This window comes from Chenopodium quinoa, unplaced genomic scaffold (genome assembly GCF_001683475.1).
Source record: "Chenopodium quinoa cultivar QQ74 unplaced genomic scaffold, ASM168347v1, whole genome shotgun sequence".
Classification (NCBI taxonomy): Eukaryota; Viridiplantae; Streptophyta; class Magnoliopsida; order Caryophyllales; family Amaranthaceae; genus Chenopodium; species Chenopodium quinoa.
Window position 1 is genome coordinate 7,769,320 of NW_018743850.1, and position 15,499 is coordinate 7,784,818.

General features: G+C 39.0%; 1 protein-coding gene across 4 annotated transcripts; it reads right to left on the reverse strand.

Annotated features, from left to right (window-relative positions):
* Positions 1 to 866: 866 nt before the first annotated feature.
* On the reverse strand, positions 867 to 13,239 carry LOC110686227 (protein DA1-related 1-like). 4 transcript variants are annotated; one of them, XM_021862838.1, is made up of 11 exons: positions 12,882 to 13,239; positions 12,112 to 12,309; positions 11,568 to 11,679; positions 11,050 to 11,218; positions 10,067 to 10,187; positions 9,878 to 9,961; positions 3,071 to 3,190; positions 2,736 to 2,948; positions 2,589 to 2,651; positions 2,375 to 2,493; positions 867 to 1,393 (listed from the first exon to the last, which is right to left on the reverse strand). In XM_021862838.1, the coding sequence occupies exons 2-11, from the start codon at positions 12,226 to 12,228 to the stop codon at positions 991 to 993; spliced, it is 1,521 nt and encodes a 506-aa protein (XP_021718530.1). In that variant the 5' UTR covers positions 12,229 to 12,309; positions 12,882 to 13,239; the 3' UTR covers positions 867 to 990. The 4 variants fall into 4 exon arrangements, with proteins under 4 accessions (XP_021718530.1, XP_021718531.1, XP_021718532.1 ...); XM_021862839.1 differs by lacking the exons at positions 12,112 to 12,309; positions 12,882 to 13,239 and adding an exon at positions 11,789 to 11,943; XM_021862840.1 differs by lacking the exons at positions 11,568 to 11,679; positions 12,112 to 12,309; positions 12,882 to 13,239 and adding an exon at positions 10,290 to 10,347 and having other exon boundaries at positions 11,050 to 11,163.
* Between the last annotated feature and the right edge of the window lie 2,260 nt (positions 13,240 to 15,499).

Below are 15,499 nucleotides of genomic sequence, written 5' to 3' on the forward strand. Positions count from 1 at the left end.
AATGAATCTGTTAAGTGGTGACAAAATTATGAAAAAAAAAAAAAAAAAAAACCTTTTTAAGGTAGTAAATAAATACTTGTAATATTTTTTACAATAGTAATAAAAAAAAATGTGTTTTTCAAACATGGTAAAAAAAATATTAAAAAAAAAATCATAATTTTATTAATATTACTTGTAAATATTAGCAGCTAAAGTTAAGAGTTGACAAAATAAAAGTCAAATGGTGCAACTAATTTTTTTGGGGTCAAAAAATGCAACTAATTTAAAAATGCAACTACTTCACAATGAGGTAAGAATTAATACTTTCCTAATATTAAAATCTTATTGAACTCTTTTCTTTTGTCTATTGTGTCTTATTTGTCCACCTTTCAACTAACCCTTCATTTTAATTCTAATACAGCATCATAAATCTCAGAAAAATAAAATATATATATATATATATATATATATATATATATATATAAACACCCTTTACCAAATTGAAAGTCATTTTGTTTACCAAAAGATAACGTAAGAATCATTGAAGTGAGAAAAGCAAAAGCATTTTCCTTAAGCTTGGGCATAGCGTAAAATATTATAATCGCACAGGGTAAGTAGTTGTTAAGTCTTGTGGCACACTAATCAATATAATTAAATATAAAGGTTAAGTATTTAAGAATCCAAAATAAAATTCAGGAAAAAAAATAAATAAATAAAAAATAAAACACTAGTTGATATGGGTATCTTTTTTTTTTTTTTTTTTTTTTCTAGGGCAGTAATACATTTGTTTGTATAGTCTTATTGGTTTTTATTTTATACACCAAAATAATCACAAAAAAAGGAAAGAAAAAGAAAGAAAAAAAAAAAAGGGAAGAAGAAGAAGACTGTAGTACTCAAAAATCATATAGAAGAAATATTAATTTGATTCCTATACCCTGTAAAGCCTCTAATGCATTTCCAGTGTTCATTTGTATAGCAAGAAATTACACTTGGTAACAATGGCGTCGTGCCTCAACAAGGGAATGTCCCTGTATATCGTATATGGTCAAGAGTTCTCTTCAGTCCATACTTGCTTACTGCCTGGTTACCTATTCTAAATCCGTCTCCATAGGCAGGCGAACCATCAGACTCGATTTGGTGTTTGAAAAAATCACCAAGTTTCCTCTCGAACTGAGACCTTTTACCTTTCTTTGAAGAATTACTGCTGGAAGATGATCCGGGATCTGATGTAGATGAGGAAGAAGATGATGCGCCACTACTGCTGCCAGAACCAGCTATGATTTCAGATTCCAGCCACATATGAGCTAAGACTTGGCATATTCCTTCTTCAACCTCTGGTCTCAGGTTTGGGTAACCATTAAGCCGTAACCATGCATGCATCATTTCGTGAGCAAGTATGGATCCAGTTAACAGCCTTAAATCAAAAAAACCACAAGAAACCAATAATCAGTGACTAGAAAAATGGCAGCATACTTCAACTGGTATTTGACTACTTCCCCAAGTGCCTATCTGTCCCTAAATAAGATTATAAGAGGCTATTTTAACGAACAAGGGTATCCTTCTCGATGTAAACGTACGTTATAACATCGCTAACATGCCACAAAATAGGTTTTAGTTAAAGCTATCATTTAAGGAAATCCGGACACGCTAAAAGTTGCTAAATTTGAAGATGACCTATTAGCTTAACAGTCTAGAGAGGTATTTGTCACCTAATTCAAGGAAGAAGATAGTAGCAGGATAAAAAGTTACACTCTTCATCAAAAATTCAAAACTATTGCTCCTTCAACAATATATATTCATTCATAGAGAATCAGGTGAAGTCTGTGGAGAGGACTCGAGTACGTCAGATTCTCATGCAACAACCCCAAACCCCTAAAAACTGTCTTAAGAGCCTTCTTTATACTTGGGGGAGAATAGAAAGGTTGTTTCCTTCTGTTTCCTGAAATCTTGACATTTGAAAGTAGAAAGGTGATATGTTCACTAAGCTGCTAATCAACCAAGTTTATAGAATTTACTAATATTACTCGATGCTCATACCTGCTAATCCAATACGCTAATATCTAATGCTGGCACCAAATGCTATTAAATAAATAAATAAAGATACTGAACATATGACCAATAAGTTCCAACGCCTAAATATTTGTACTAATTACCAGAAAAGACCAGAGTGATCGTTTGAAGTAGCATTTCCTATGCATTAAAGACTAGAAAGTGGATTGATTAATAAAACATAAGGAGCACAACTGCCTGCAAGCTAAATTCCCAAAACACTTGGTCCCCTAGACCTTAGAAAAGGGAACATCTTGCAAACAAATAAGCATCATCCACACTTCCTAAGTATCATTACTTTATAGGCACATTTATATGACAGATTAGACATGAGAAGAATCAACACCTGGGAAGGCCATAGAGAATCAGAATAGCTGTGACTTCACAACGACGTATCAGTCGATAAGGCTCAGTTATCATGTCCATAATCTGGTGCCGACCTCCAATCTTTGGCCTCTTCAATATCTGGTATTTCCGTTGACACATGAGTTTGACATAAAAGACCAAAATACTCATATATCAGTTATGCATGGTGAAACATCTATCTTGATGCATCTTACCGTCCGCACAGTCTGTTCTTCTGAAAGGCAGAGTCCTCTGGTCTCCGGCATGTGATGGTGACCCTAGTAGAAACAAAAACAATAGTGAGAAAAATCATAACAAAATCAAGACAACTTTATATCATTTGCACGATAAGTTTTTCTTACTTGTTTTTCTCCTTCCATAGCCTCGTTGAGTGCTTGCCTCTCCACAAGGAGCAAGGGTACTTGCTGCTCCACTTTCATGTTCAACCCTTCATAAAATTCTCGAATCTCTATATAAAGGGGTTGGCATTCATTAGTATCCATAATAGACGAGTCTAGGCACTCCAGACATAACTTACGACCATCATCAAGTCCCAGATATTCTGTGCCCTTTGGCTGCACAAATGTTGAAAGTTTCAGATTGTGAGGCCTAAGAAACTGTGGAGCCTAAGAAAAATTTCTAGAAAAGAACTCTTTCTTTATCATCCTTAAAATTCAAACAGTTTGTTTCAACTTACCTCCATTCTTTCACAGCTACAACACCTTGGAGTCCTATCATATTCATGAAAAGGGCAATACTTCTGCATCCAGAAAGGATGTGCTCTATACTCGATAAGGCCAGCTGCATTTGTTGGAATCTGTTCAAACAGAAACGATGAAGAATATGACAACTATCTAATAAGCCACAAATGTAATTAAACCTAGCTAAAATTGACTTTCAGTATGGGCAATATATATGTAATATGTGCTCGGACATTCTTGATTCTTCTAATTCCATTCACAATCCATTAAAGTAACATCATAGTCTATTCTCACAATAAACATACTGAAGCAAAGGTGAAAAACAAGTTGGTAGAAGGATAAAAAGAGGTACGGCCAATCATGCAGGTCTTCTGGCCATAGTATCAAAATATAATAACAGGGAAAACAGTAACACAATTCTTTTTGTGGAGTAAAACCAATTCCATCTCCGTCATCACGGTGAAGATTCTGAACAGTGTTTGAATTCATATGTTACTCACAAATCATTACCCAATGCTTCTAATGAAGCTCCCACTCTTAAAAAGGCAGGGGGCGGATGTAAGCTATGTTCATCACACCACTCTCCCAAAACTGTCGCCTTCATCTTCCTTCATTTAACACTTTCTAATTTTGTCTCTTTCAAAATTATGTTACAAAACCTTTTTGGGTATGTGGCTTTTCTCACACTCTCTCCATATCACACGGAAAAAACACAATTGAGTTGGTGATTTATTATTTAACTATTTAAGTATGCCTCAAGGGTTAGATTGATGAAAGAAGGTGTACTTCCCACTTCACAGAAGAATTATGCTAATTAAATCTTGTTTGTCATGTATACCTCTTTATTATCTGTCCTCATTAAAAATTCTGGTGGCAATAGTGCATCTATTTGAAAGGTTAATTTGCTGGGAATCAGTGTAACAATGTAGGCTGGAGACTAAGCTAACAATGGCAGCCTTAGCACGTTGTATTACTCAACAAGGAAAAACAGTAATACACCTTCTTTCGAGAGGAAGGAGCTCTCCCAACTACAGACTTCTGTAATTAATTATTTTCTAATATCTCATTACAAAAACAAACCTCCTATTAATACCCCCAATTAACAGCCTATCCCAAGCTAAGGCATGCCAGCACCATAACAAACTAATAACAAACTGATAACAAACTGTTACAGCAAATTATTATTATACCCTTCTACCCCAAAATTGGTTATAACAAACATCCAGCTCAGCAAGCCTATAACAGATTCTTCTTGGGTCTTCTAGAGTATGTAAAACGGAAATTGGGCTCGGGCTGGTTCCTAGCAATACCTCCCACCCAAGCTTGCACCTTGTCCTCAAGGTGGAAATCAGGAAACCTGAGATTAACTTCATCAAAAAATTCCCAAGTTGCTTCAAAGGCTTGCAAACCCATCCAGTGAATCAAAACTTCCATAGAGGCTTGAGAATTCCTCACACCCAACACTTCCCATGGTTCAACCTCCAAAATTAAGTCCGCAGTCAGCTGTGCAGGAAGGGTAGTGGGACGGTGACCAGTACCTAAGGCTTTTTTAAGCTGTGAAATATGAAAAACAGGGTGGATCTTCGTACCAGGGGGAAGCTGCAGCTTATAGGCCACCTTACCAATCTTCTGGAGCACTTGGTAAGGGCCATAGAAACGAGGAGAGAGCTTATCATTTGATCTTCGTACCAGGGATTTTTGCCGGTAAGGCTGTAATTTCAGATATACCAGGTCACCCTCCTGAAATTCCCCATCACGCCTTCCCTTGTTCTCATAAGCTTGCATATAAACTTGAGCTTGAGTTAGGTGAAATTTCAGATCATCGAGTACAGCATCACGCTCTAGTAACTGTGCCTCTACTGAAGCCACAGAGGTACTGCCAGAAGCAAATCTCACCAATTGAGGGGGGTCCCGTCCATAGAGAGCCTTGAAAGGGGTGTAATTAGTGGCCGTGTGGAATGATGTATTATACCAATATTCAGCCCAAGGTAACCATCGTGCCCATGTATGGGGTTTGCCATTCACAAAACACCTCAAATAAGATTCCACTCCTTTGTTCACAACCTCAGTTTGACCGTCTGTCTGAGGGTGATAAGCTGTACTGCGCATGAGTTGAGTGCCCTGTAACCTGAACAACTCCTTCCAGAAAACGCTAAGGAACACCTTATCTCGGTCCGACACAATTGAACTGGGAAACCCATGTAGCTTAACAATTTCTGCCATGAAGATATATGCCACACTTTGAGCAGTAAAAGGGTGCTTGAGAGGAATAAAGTGGCCGTACTTGGATAATCGATCTACTACCACAAGTATGGTGTCCCAACCCGAAGATTTCGGTAACCCTTCTACAAAATCCATGGATATATCCTCCCAAACTCTTTCCGGGATTGGCAAAGGTTGGAGAAGACCCAAGGGAGATAATGTCGAGTGCTTGTTCTGTTGGCAAATATGGCAGTGTTGAACGTACTGTGTCACGTCTTTGCGCATCCCAAACCAGAACCATTCTCCTGCTAGACGTTGATAAGTTTTTAGATCACCAGCGTGCCCACCTACTGCGGAGTCATGGTACTCCCTCAGCAGCTTGGTCGTGAGCTCACATCGCTTCGGGATCACTATCCTGCCTTTGTACTTTAAGATCTCGTTTTCCAGAGAAAACCACTTGGGGGCTGCCTCCCCATTCTTAATCTGAGAAATTATGCGTTGTTGAGCTTCATCCTTGTCAATGAAAGCCCGTACATAATCCCATCTCAGCCCACATGAAGAGACCATGGTTCCACACTCAAATTCGGGATTGTGTTGGCGGGAAAGAGCATCTGCTACTTTGTTAGTAACTCCTGGTTTATAGTGAATATCGAAAGTATATCCCAGTAATTTGCTTATCCATTTCTGATATGCCTGACCCACCTCCCTTTGCTCCAACAAGTACTTCAGGCTTCGCTGGTCTGTACGGACGCTGAAATGTCGGCCCAACAAATAATGCCTCCATTTCTCAACAGCAAACACAATTGCCATCAGCTCTTTCTCATATATGGGCTTTTCTCTATTTCTGCTCCCCAAAACCTTGCTGTAATAAGCAATAGGGTGCTCTGCTTGTAGCAGGACAGCCCCTAAGCCATGCCCCGAAGCATCTGTTTCAATCACAAAGGCCATAGAAAAATTAGGTGCAGCTAAGATTGGAGCATTCACCATGGCAGCTTTTAAAGTATTGAAAGCTAAAGTGGCTTCCTCGGTCCACCCAAAGTTGTCCTTTCGCAGCTGCTCAGTCAAGGGAAGGGCAATGTTAGCATACCCTTTGATGAATTTGCGGTAGTACCCTGTGAGGCCTAAGAACCCCTGAGTTGTTTTAGGTTCATGGGCGGTGGCCAATCTAGCATAGCCTGTATCTTGGAAGAATCAACTTCCACTCCTGCAGCCGAGATCACATGCCCCAAGTACGCTACTCTTTCTCTGCCAAATTCACATTTCTTGAAATTGGCGTACAGGCTATGGTCAGCCAAAGTTTGCAGTACTTGCTGTAAATGATTTTTATGTGAATCCACACAGGGGCTGTAAACCAAAATGTCATCGAAGAATACCAGAACAAACTTCCTTAAAAAAGGTCGGAACACTTCATTCATGAGAGACTGAAAAGTAGCAGGGGCGTTGGTCATTACCAGAAATTCGTAATGTCCTTCGTGGGTTCGGAAAGCTGTTTTATGCACATCCTCAGGCTTCACCCGAATCTGATGGTACCCCGATTTGAGGTCTAGTTTTGAAAAGACTGCTGCTCCTCCCAGTTCATCCAACAGTTCATCAATGACGGGTATCGGAAATTTGTCGGGGACCGTTTCTTTGTTAAGGGCCCTGTAATCAACACAAAAACGCCAGGATCCATCCTTCTTTTTAACCAAGAGAACCGGGCTGGAATACGGGCTTGTTGAGGTCTGAATTATCCCTGCGCTGAGCATGTCCGACACCAACCTCTCAATTTCATCTTTCTGGGTTTGAGGATACCAGTATGGCCTGACACTAACCGGATTGGCCCCACTCCGTAACACAATGGCATGCTCAATATGTCTCTGAGGTGGTAAACCAGCAGACATATGAAAAACCTGCTGAAACTCCTGGATTAGAGGTCTAAAAACCTCCGGAATGTTCGGCTCCTTCTCCTCTGATTTTTCTGAGTGGTTCATTTCCAACAAGTAACCAAACCCTTCCTTCTGTAAATTTTTGAACATGGCCTTCAAAGAAATGCCAGTCCGCCCCAAATGTGGATCACCCTTCAAAGTGATGGTGCTTCCCTCCCACTGAAATTTCAGTGTCTGATTTTTCCAGTTCGTGGCAATTGTGCCTAACTTCTCTAACCATTGAATTCCCAAAATCATGTCTGAGTTACCCAGAGGGAGTATGAGGAAATCTTCAATGATTGAGATTCCCTGAATGTCGAGCAAAACCCCCTTACAAATCCCTTCTCCCCGCACCGCTTCTCCATTACCGAGAGTTACTCCAAAACTTCTGGTTTCTATGGGGTTTAGACCTAATTTTTGAGCTGCTTCACTAGACACAAAATTATGAGTAGCCCCGGGGTCAATCATCACAACCACGGGGTTCTCATTTACTACTCCTACCATACGCATTGTGTTAGGATTAGTTAAACCCATAACAGAACTTAAAGATACCTCAGGTGAGATAACTGGACCTGGAGAAAGTGGCTCGAGTACATCGGTTTTCGCCTCAACCATAGATAGCTCACCGTTGTCATCTTCATCCAGCTCTTCTTCCATGAGCATCACACTCAACCCCCTTCGGCTACAACGGTGGTTTAGGTTCCATTTCTCGTCACAACGGAAACATAGGCCTTGTTCCCGTTTTTGTTGCAGCTCCTTCTCCGTCAACCGCCTTATTTCGCCGGTGGGTTTGGTATTGTTAGGGAATGGTCGAGCTGGGGGAAGATATTTATGGGTAGTGTTTGTGTTTGTGGAGTTTTGGTTAGGGTTCTGGATATTTGAGTGGCTGGACAGAAAGTTGGTGTTTAGGTTTGGGTTATTTTTAACAGATGGGCTTGGGGTTCTCCAGGAAGGTAGGCTGCCAAAGGACTTGGGCTTTAGGCTGATTTTCAACTTCTCCTCAACCCTCATGGTCCAACGAAACCGGATCTAATAAACGGACCTCCACCCTTATTTCATCCTTGAGACCATTCAAATACTGGCTCTTAGCTATTTCTTCAGGAACATCATCAATGGGGGCTAGGAGCTCAATAAACCGCCTCCGGTAGTCGACCACGGTGCCGGACTGATAGTGGGCCAGCCACTGCTCGTGCAACGAGCCCGTTGCGGTGGTTCTGAAACGGCGTAGGATTATTCTTTTCAGCGCATCCCACGACCGCAAGGGTTGCCGCCGATTCTCCCATTGATACCAGAGGAGTGCGTCACCGTCCAACGCCACCACGGCCGCCTCTAGCTTGTCTTCTTCAGAGAGGCGGTAGAAGTGGAAGAATCGCTCAGCACGAAGGATCCAACCATCTGGATTCGTTCCATCAAAAACCGGTAAGTCCAGTTTCCTCAATTTCCAGTTCACATGACCCCCGTGAAATTCTTCCTCCGGTTGCGGTTGTGGATGCGAAGAAAACGGGTTGTCCCAATTATCGGGGGTTCCGTTTTCTTGAGAAGATCGGAGCTCCGATCGGAGTCTCTCCTGTCCTGCTGTAATTTGGTTCGCGATTTCAGCTTTGAGAGTGTCCATCGCGGTGGAGATCTCTCGGGCCACGCGCGCAGGTAACCCAGCAATTTCTTGTTCCAGGAGATCCAAGCGTTGACCGTGGTTCAAGCGAGCCATCACTGTCCCTGCCTAGATCGTTACGGCTCTGATACCAAATTTGCTGGGAATCAGTGTAACAATGTAGGCTGGAGACTAAGCTAACAATGGCAGCCTTAGCACGTTGTATTACTCAACAAGGAAAAACAGTAATACACCTTCTTTCGAGAGGAAGGAGCTCTCCCAACTACAGACTTCTGTAATTAATTATTTTCTAATATCTCATTACAAAAACAAACCTCCTATTAATACCCCCAATTAACAGCCTATCCCAAGCTAAGGCATGCCAGCACCATAACAAACTAATAACAAACTGATAACAAACTGTTACAGCAAATTATTATTATACCCTTCTACCCCAAAATTGGTTATAACAAACATCCAGCTCAGCAAGCCTATAACAGATTCTTCTTGGGTCTTCTAGAGTATGTAAAACGGAAATTGGGCTCGGGCTGGTTCCTAGCAGGTTAATGCAGAGCAGGGGAAGAGAGGAAGGATTATCTTGTGAGCTGAGATTTGGAGCATTGTCCTAAGCCACAGAGAGGATTGGAATTTGAAAGGGTTGCCTCGAAAAGTTTGCTTTGGAGGGAATGTGGTGGTGGAGGTTTCCTCTTGAATTGAAGGAATTTGTTGTACAATGTTATCAAGAGTAAGTACGAGTTATGTAAAAACAGGCAGTATGGTCATGGTGTTGGCCAGGTGATTCACACAATTTTAATTCACATAGGGCTTCTCTAGTTACTCCTTAGGTAAGATTGAAAATAGGGACTGGAATTCGTCAAAAAAAATAAAAAAATGCCTATAGTGCGACTTTACTGCTTGTAAAGGAGCTCAGTTCCATGTGTGATCTTTTGTCACTTAATGGACGTGAATGATTCTAGAGTATGGTTGGGAGATTTGTCAGGGGTCTTATCTCGTAAGTCAATAAAATCATTACTTGTTTGAATAATTCTACAGTATACTACAATTATGCAAGATAACAACCACATTGGCAAAGAAACAATACTTACAAAGTTTTTGCAGACGTCACACCTTGGATGGTGCTGCTCCTTATAGCAAGTTTTATGAAAGGGTCGATTTCGCGACATTGAAAACTGGTGTATAGAAAATCAGATGAATATACAACATGGTTAGTTTCAAAAACCACGGGTAATTCACATACACATGCATCATTAAAATATAACAATTACAGTTCTAACCTCATAATCAGATATTGGCTCATTGCATGTTTGGCAACGGAAGCATTCTGGATGCCAAAACCCGCCCATACAACTTAAATATCGTCCATGACCAATTTCAGCACCACAACCAGAACATGTCCTGCCCGCAAAACATGATTCCACAACCAATTTAGATATACCACAAATTTACAATGCTTTGGAAGACAAAAGATTTCAAAACATGTCAAATTCCAGTACGCACTTTTAATCCATTAAAATGAGCTTCCTTCAGTATGAGACCGCAAAATCTTGGGAGGATTCTTGGGAGAGTATTTTAAGTCAGTAGTGCACACAAGATTTATAACAAACATCCTAGTATAGTAGACGCAGCATAATGCTCTAGAGAAATTTTATTTGCAACAGTTTACTCTGAATGAACATTTTATGCATGAAAGGAACAATTAATCCAAAAGGAGACACAGAAAACAAACCCTGAGAACAACACACATCATTGTAAAGAAGCATCTTAAATACATCCTAAACTAGGAGGCCCCAAGCACACGAAACCCACGTAATTTAATTTGGTGTCAGTATTAGCTCCTTCCACCCATACTAAATTATTTTGAGCCTCATGTTCTGACAAAGCCCATCATATCTTAGCTCCATCTAGATACAAGCAGTAGCACAAGTTCTTTGTTTTCATACAAATTCACAGGCATGGGTTCACATAAAATGCAATATACAGCAAAAACATCTACTGAAATTTCAATCAAGCCATTAATTATTAGACAGTATACCGTATGCATAATCCCACCACTAGGTCCACTTGTACACAGGTTTTAAGGTGAAACTATACTGACTTCATAAAAAAACCATGGAGCTGTTCAATTGAGCCCCCCATGTAAAAAAAGAAACTGTGCAGATAAATCACCAAATTCAACCTTCATGCATAAATGAATATTAAAACAATAACAATTTTGAGTAACGGTTCAGACAAAGCTGATAAGACTCTGATATAAGACCTGTATCCATAGGAAAAGAAAGGGTAAGGCTGCATCATAGTTCCACGATCATATTGAGGAGGCGGTCGGGGAGGAGTCGGGGGTGGAGTTTGAGCTGGAGACTCCATATTTAAACTCTCTTGAAGAGCCTTGGCCAGTAGTTCATCTTCCTCAAGTAGACTATCATGATCTGATGGATACATACAAGATTTTTTTAGCTTTACATGACAATAACTGGCATCAAATTATTATCAAATTATTGTAAAACCTGTTTTGAACTCCTAAAGTATTCTATATTTCTATGTTAAACTGATGTTATCTATCAAGCAGACAAAAAGATTTAACATTTTGTATTCAAAACCATGCTTCAAGTAGAAGAGACTAATCACTGCAAAGCCTAGAATCCCAAGGATGACAAATCCTAAGCATCCTTGTTTGATTCAAAATGTTTGATATTAAATCTACAGCATGGAAGAATAGGAAGATAAATCATGTCTGCTGAACAAAGATACTATGGTTGAGCTAAAGATCCAACTTACCAATCACCTTTTTGCCTTTCTGATCTTTTTCCTGTTGTCTCTCCTCTTCCTCCGCAAGAGAAAGTGCAATTGCACGATCAATATCTTCATTACCGGAATCTGACCATGCATCCTGCATATAATGCCCCCCATTAAAGAATGTTACACCAATAGAAGATCACTAAGACAATTGATTATGTCAAACCAATAGCAAAAATGTAACTTGAAAACTTCCAACTCACTCTAGTTCTCCTCCTCCCTTCATAGTAACAATAATTCAAACGTGGATTTCTCAACATATTGTTCAATCAAGTCTATCCCTAGAACATAAACCCTCACATAAAGAGTTTTTATAGAGTTTAAGCTATTGTACATTTGAGTCTATTTATAGAACACGAAACCACATATAAGTAAGTAAAAACCAGGCACAACACCTCACAATTGACATGAGAGAAATGCAATGATTTCCACTCCGATTCGTTTATTCTATAGTTAAGGAATAAAGCAAAAATAGGAAATTCTCAAGCCGTGAAATCTAGAGAATGTCAAAGGTTGCAGGAATTACCCCGGAAGTGGTAGGACCGTCCCAAATTGAATCCTCTCCATACCGTCCATGGTATTGTCCTTCTGAGATTCTATGACTATTGCTGGAACCTCCAAAAATCTTACTCAACCAACCCATAATTAAAGATTGTCACTCTCTTTATGGGTTGGCAGAATTCAATCACTACTATATTCAGCTGCTTATTGCCATATTTACAACCTGCACATTATCATAAATACCCTTTACATTCACATAATAAATAACATAATCCCAATTTCCTGCAAAATTGGGTAGGAACTAAATTGAAAATTGAATTCAAAGCATCAAATTTAGAAACTGATCAACAATCTGCACAAATGGGTAGGAACCAAATTACATGACAAATTTAAAAACTTCAAACTTAGAAATTAATCAATTATGAGATGATATAATGATATACATACCCAAATAATGAACACAATCAAAATCAACAGCAAAAATCAATACTTCTAATAATATAAGCTTGGTAATTCAATAAAAATTAAACAAATTGCTTCAATATGATTGTAATTCCATAATTCCTTGACAGAAAAATAAAACCCAAAAAAACCCAGAATTGACAAAAATTGAATTCAAACAAATAAACTGCAAAAAAGCCCACTACAATTGGAGAGAGAAAGAGATTCTTTTTTTACCTTATAAGAATCTAGCGAAGGCATTTATAAAGTGCAAAAGCATTCAATTAAATCAACCAATCAATAAGTAAAGTTATGAACTTTTGATCATATTAAATGTTAGAAAATTTCACTCACCTTAAAAAAAATTGAAGATAGATCAAGATTCCCCAGAAAAATACCCAGATCAAAAAATTAAGATTAAAAAAATTTGAGCTTTTCTTTCTTTTCCAACTCCCAGTTGTAATTCAATACAAAATTACAGAAAATTTTGAAAAAATAAATAAAATTTCTAATTTTTTGAGAGGGGGTTAGAGAAGAGTCGACAAAAAAGTTGGAAAATAATTCCAGGCAGTTGAGAGGAGGAAAGAGAAAATGTGTGAGCGTTTGAGGGGCTAACAAAATAGACTTTCTTGGCTCTTCTTCACTTGAATTCGACGCAAATTTTTTGCATAATGATAGTAATCGATTTTGTTTTATTTTATTTTCCAAATTAAATAGAACATAGGATAAAATAAAAATAATATATGAATGTTCATATTGTATTATTATAGACAAATTGAATTATAAACTCATATGGCTTTACGTGGATTGGTAGCCATTAAAGAACTTCTCTTACACTCTTTTTATTTTAATAATTTTGTGTTTAAAAAACAACAAAAATAATGGTGAAGGATGATTAAAATTTGAAGATAAGGGGTAATAGTGGGTCCTAATTAATGTCATCTCAACTAAACGTGTAACGATTAACAAATTACCAACCTAAATCACTATTTGCACTTATGGTATCAATTAATTTTTATTAGTACTTCATAATGAGTATGGACATGTTTTCGATCGGTTGTGCGCTTGATTGGGCACGTCCGTCTGGTTAATTAGTTTGGTGAAGGTTGTTGCCTTTTTGCTCGATGGTCATTGTGGAAGTGTCATTACTCGCCCGATCGAATTTCTTTGCTTGATTGATAGGGTTGTAGTACTTTTAGAATTATTTTTTTACTCAAATTTGTGGAAGAGCAATTACATACTTGATCAGATTAATCTTTTAATTAATTTTTGGTAAAGTTTTATTAATTTGTAAACCTCAAGTAAACTAGGTTTACAAATTAATAAAACTTTCTTTTACTTTTGAACTTCTTTGGTTTCCACCGTTCTTTTACATTTACTTGGGGATTCCAACAATTCATGGAAGAACTTCTAAGCAGGATTATCAATATCTCATGGATCGTATCAGTGCTAAATTGGCGAGTTGGAAGTCAAAAACCTTGTCTCTGGCTGGAAGGAATACTTTGGCACAAGCTTGTCTTTCTTCTATCCCCTATTACACAATGCAAACGACAAAAAATTTGAAGCCTATGTGTGATGACATTGACAAGAAGACTAGGAGAGTTTTATGGGGTGAAGAACATCGAAAGATTCATCTTGTAGTTTGGGAGAGCGTTACTCGGCCAAGGCTTGGTTTTCAGTCAATGAGACAAGCCAATGCTGCTTTCATGTCCAAGCTTGGAGGGAGAGTACTTACCGAACCGAATGCGCTGTGGTCTCGAGTGTTGCGAAACAGATATTGTGAAGGTCAGTGTGATATTGATATGTTCAAAAAGAAGATGGACTCATCCAATGCGTGGAAAGGAATTGTCGATAATAATATTGACATTCTTAAAAAATGGGTGAGCATGGTTGTTGGGAGGGGTGACTCGGTGTTGTTTTGGAAGCATAGATGGGCAGGTAAGACTCAATAGATGTTGCAGACCCAGGCCAGCTCCACCAATTGCTATTCAAGATCTTCCTGATCGTGAATTTTGGGATTGTAATTCGGGGTGGGAGTATGAACTTTTTGTTGGACTTTTTAAATGGTGAGACCCTTGATATCATTGCATCACATGAGGTAATTGATGATGATGAAGCTTTTGATTTGATATACTGGAATGGTTCGTCCTCTGGTGGATTTACTATTAATTTAGCCATAAAAATCATTCGAAATCAAGATGTTGATAATGGAGAACATAACAGTGTTTGGCGCAAGATTTGGAGAGCGCAGGTACCTCAAAGAATACGAATGTTTCTTTGGCTAGCAGTTCAGGATAGGTAAATGACTAACTCCAATCGATTCATTAGAAAATTGACCAATGATCCTCGTTGTGAGCATTGTGGAATGGAGGAGAATTTAGACCATATATTGCGTCGTTGCCCAGCTGCAGTAGCGATTTGGAGAAAATTGGTGTGGAATATTAATTCTTTTAATTCCCCTATGTCGTGTAGTGAGTTGTTGCTACATAATATTGACAAGGGTGGCTCGCTGATGAGTGTGAATAAAGCCCAGCTGTTTATTGTCACTTGTTGGTGGATATGGTTGTGGAGAAACGAGAGGGCCTTTGCTAAAGAAGTTGATATTCCGTTTGACCAGATTGCCTTTATCTTTGCTCGAGTTGGGGATATCAACAGAGCCTTGGATAATCCTCTTAATTATGATGATGAGCATAATCGTAGAAAGGAGGAAATTTTATCAGGTGGGAAGCTCCGAGAGAGGGCTGGGTTCGACTGAATACTGATGTTGCGTCGAAAGGAAACCCAAGCCAAGCTGGTGCTGGAGGGTTGATTTGTGGAAGTGATGGTGAGCTACATGAGATTTTTGCTACTAATTATGGTGTGTGCTCAAACACCAAGGCTGAATTGATGGGCGTCTTGCGTGATCTTGTTGTAGCTTGGAATGGGGGTCATAGGTATGTTCAGCTATCTATTGACTCGGAGATTGTTGGCCG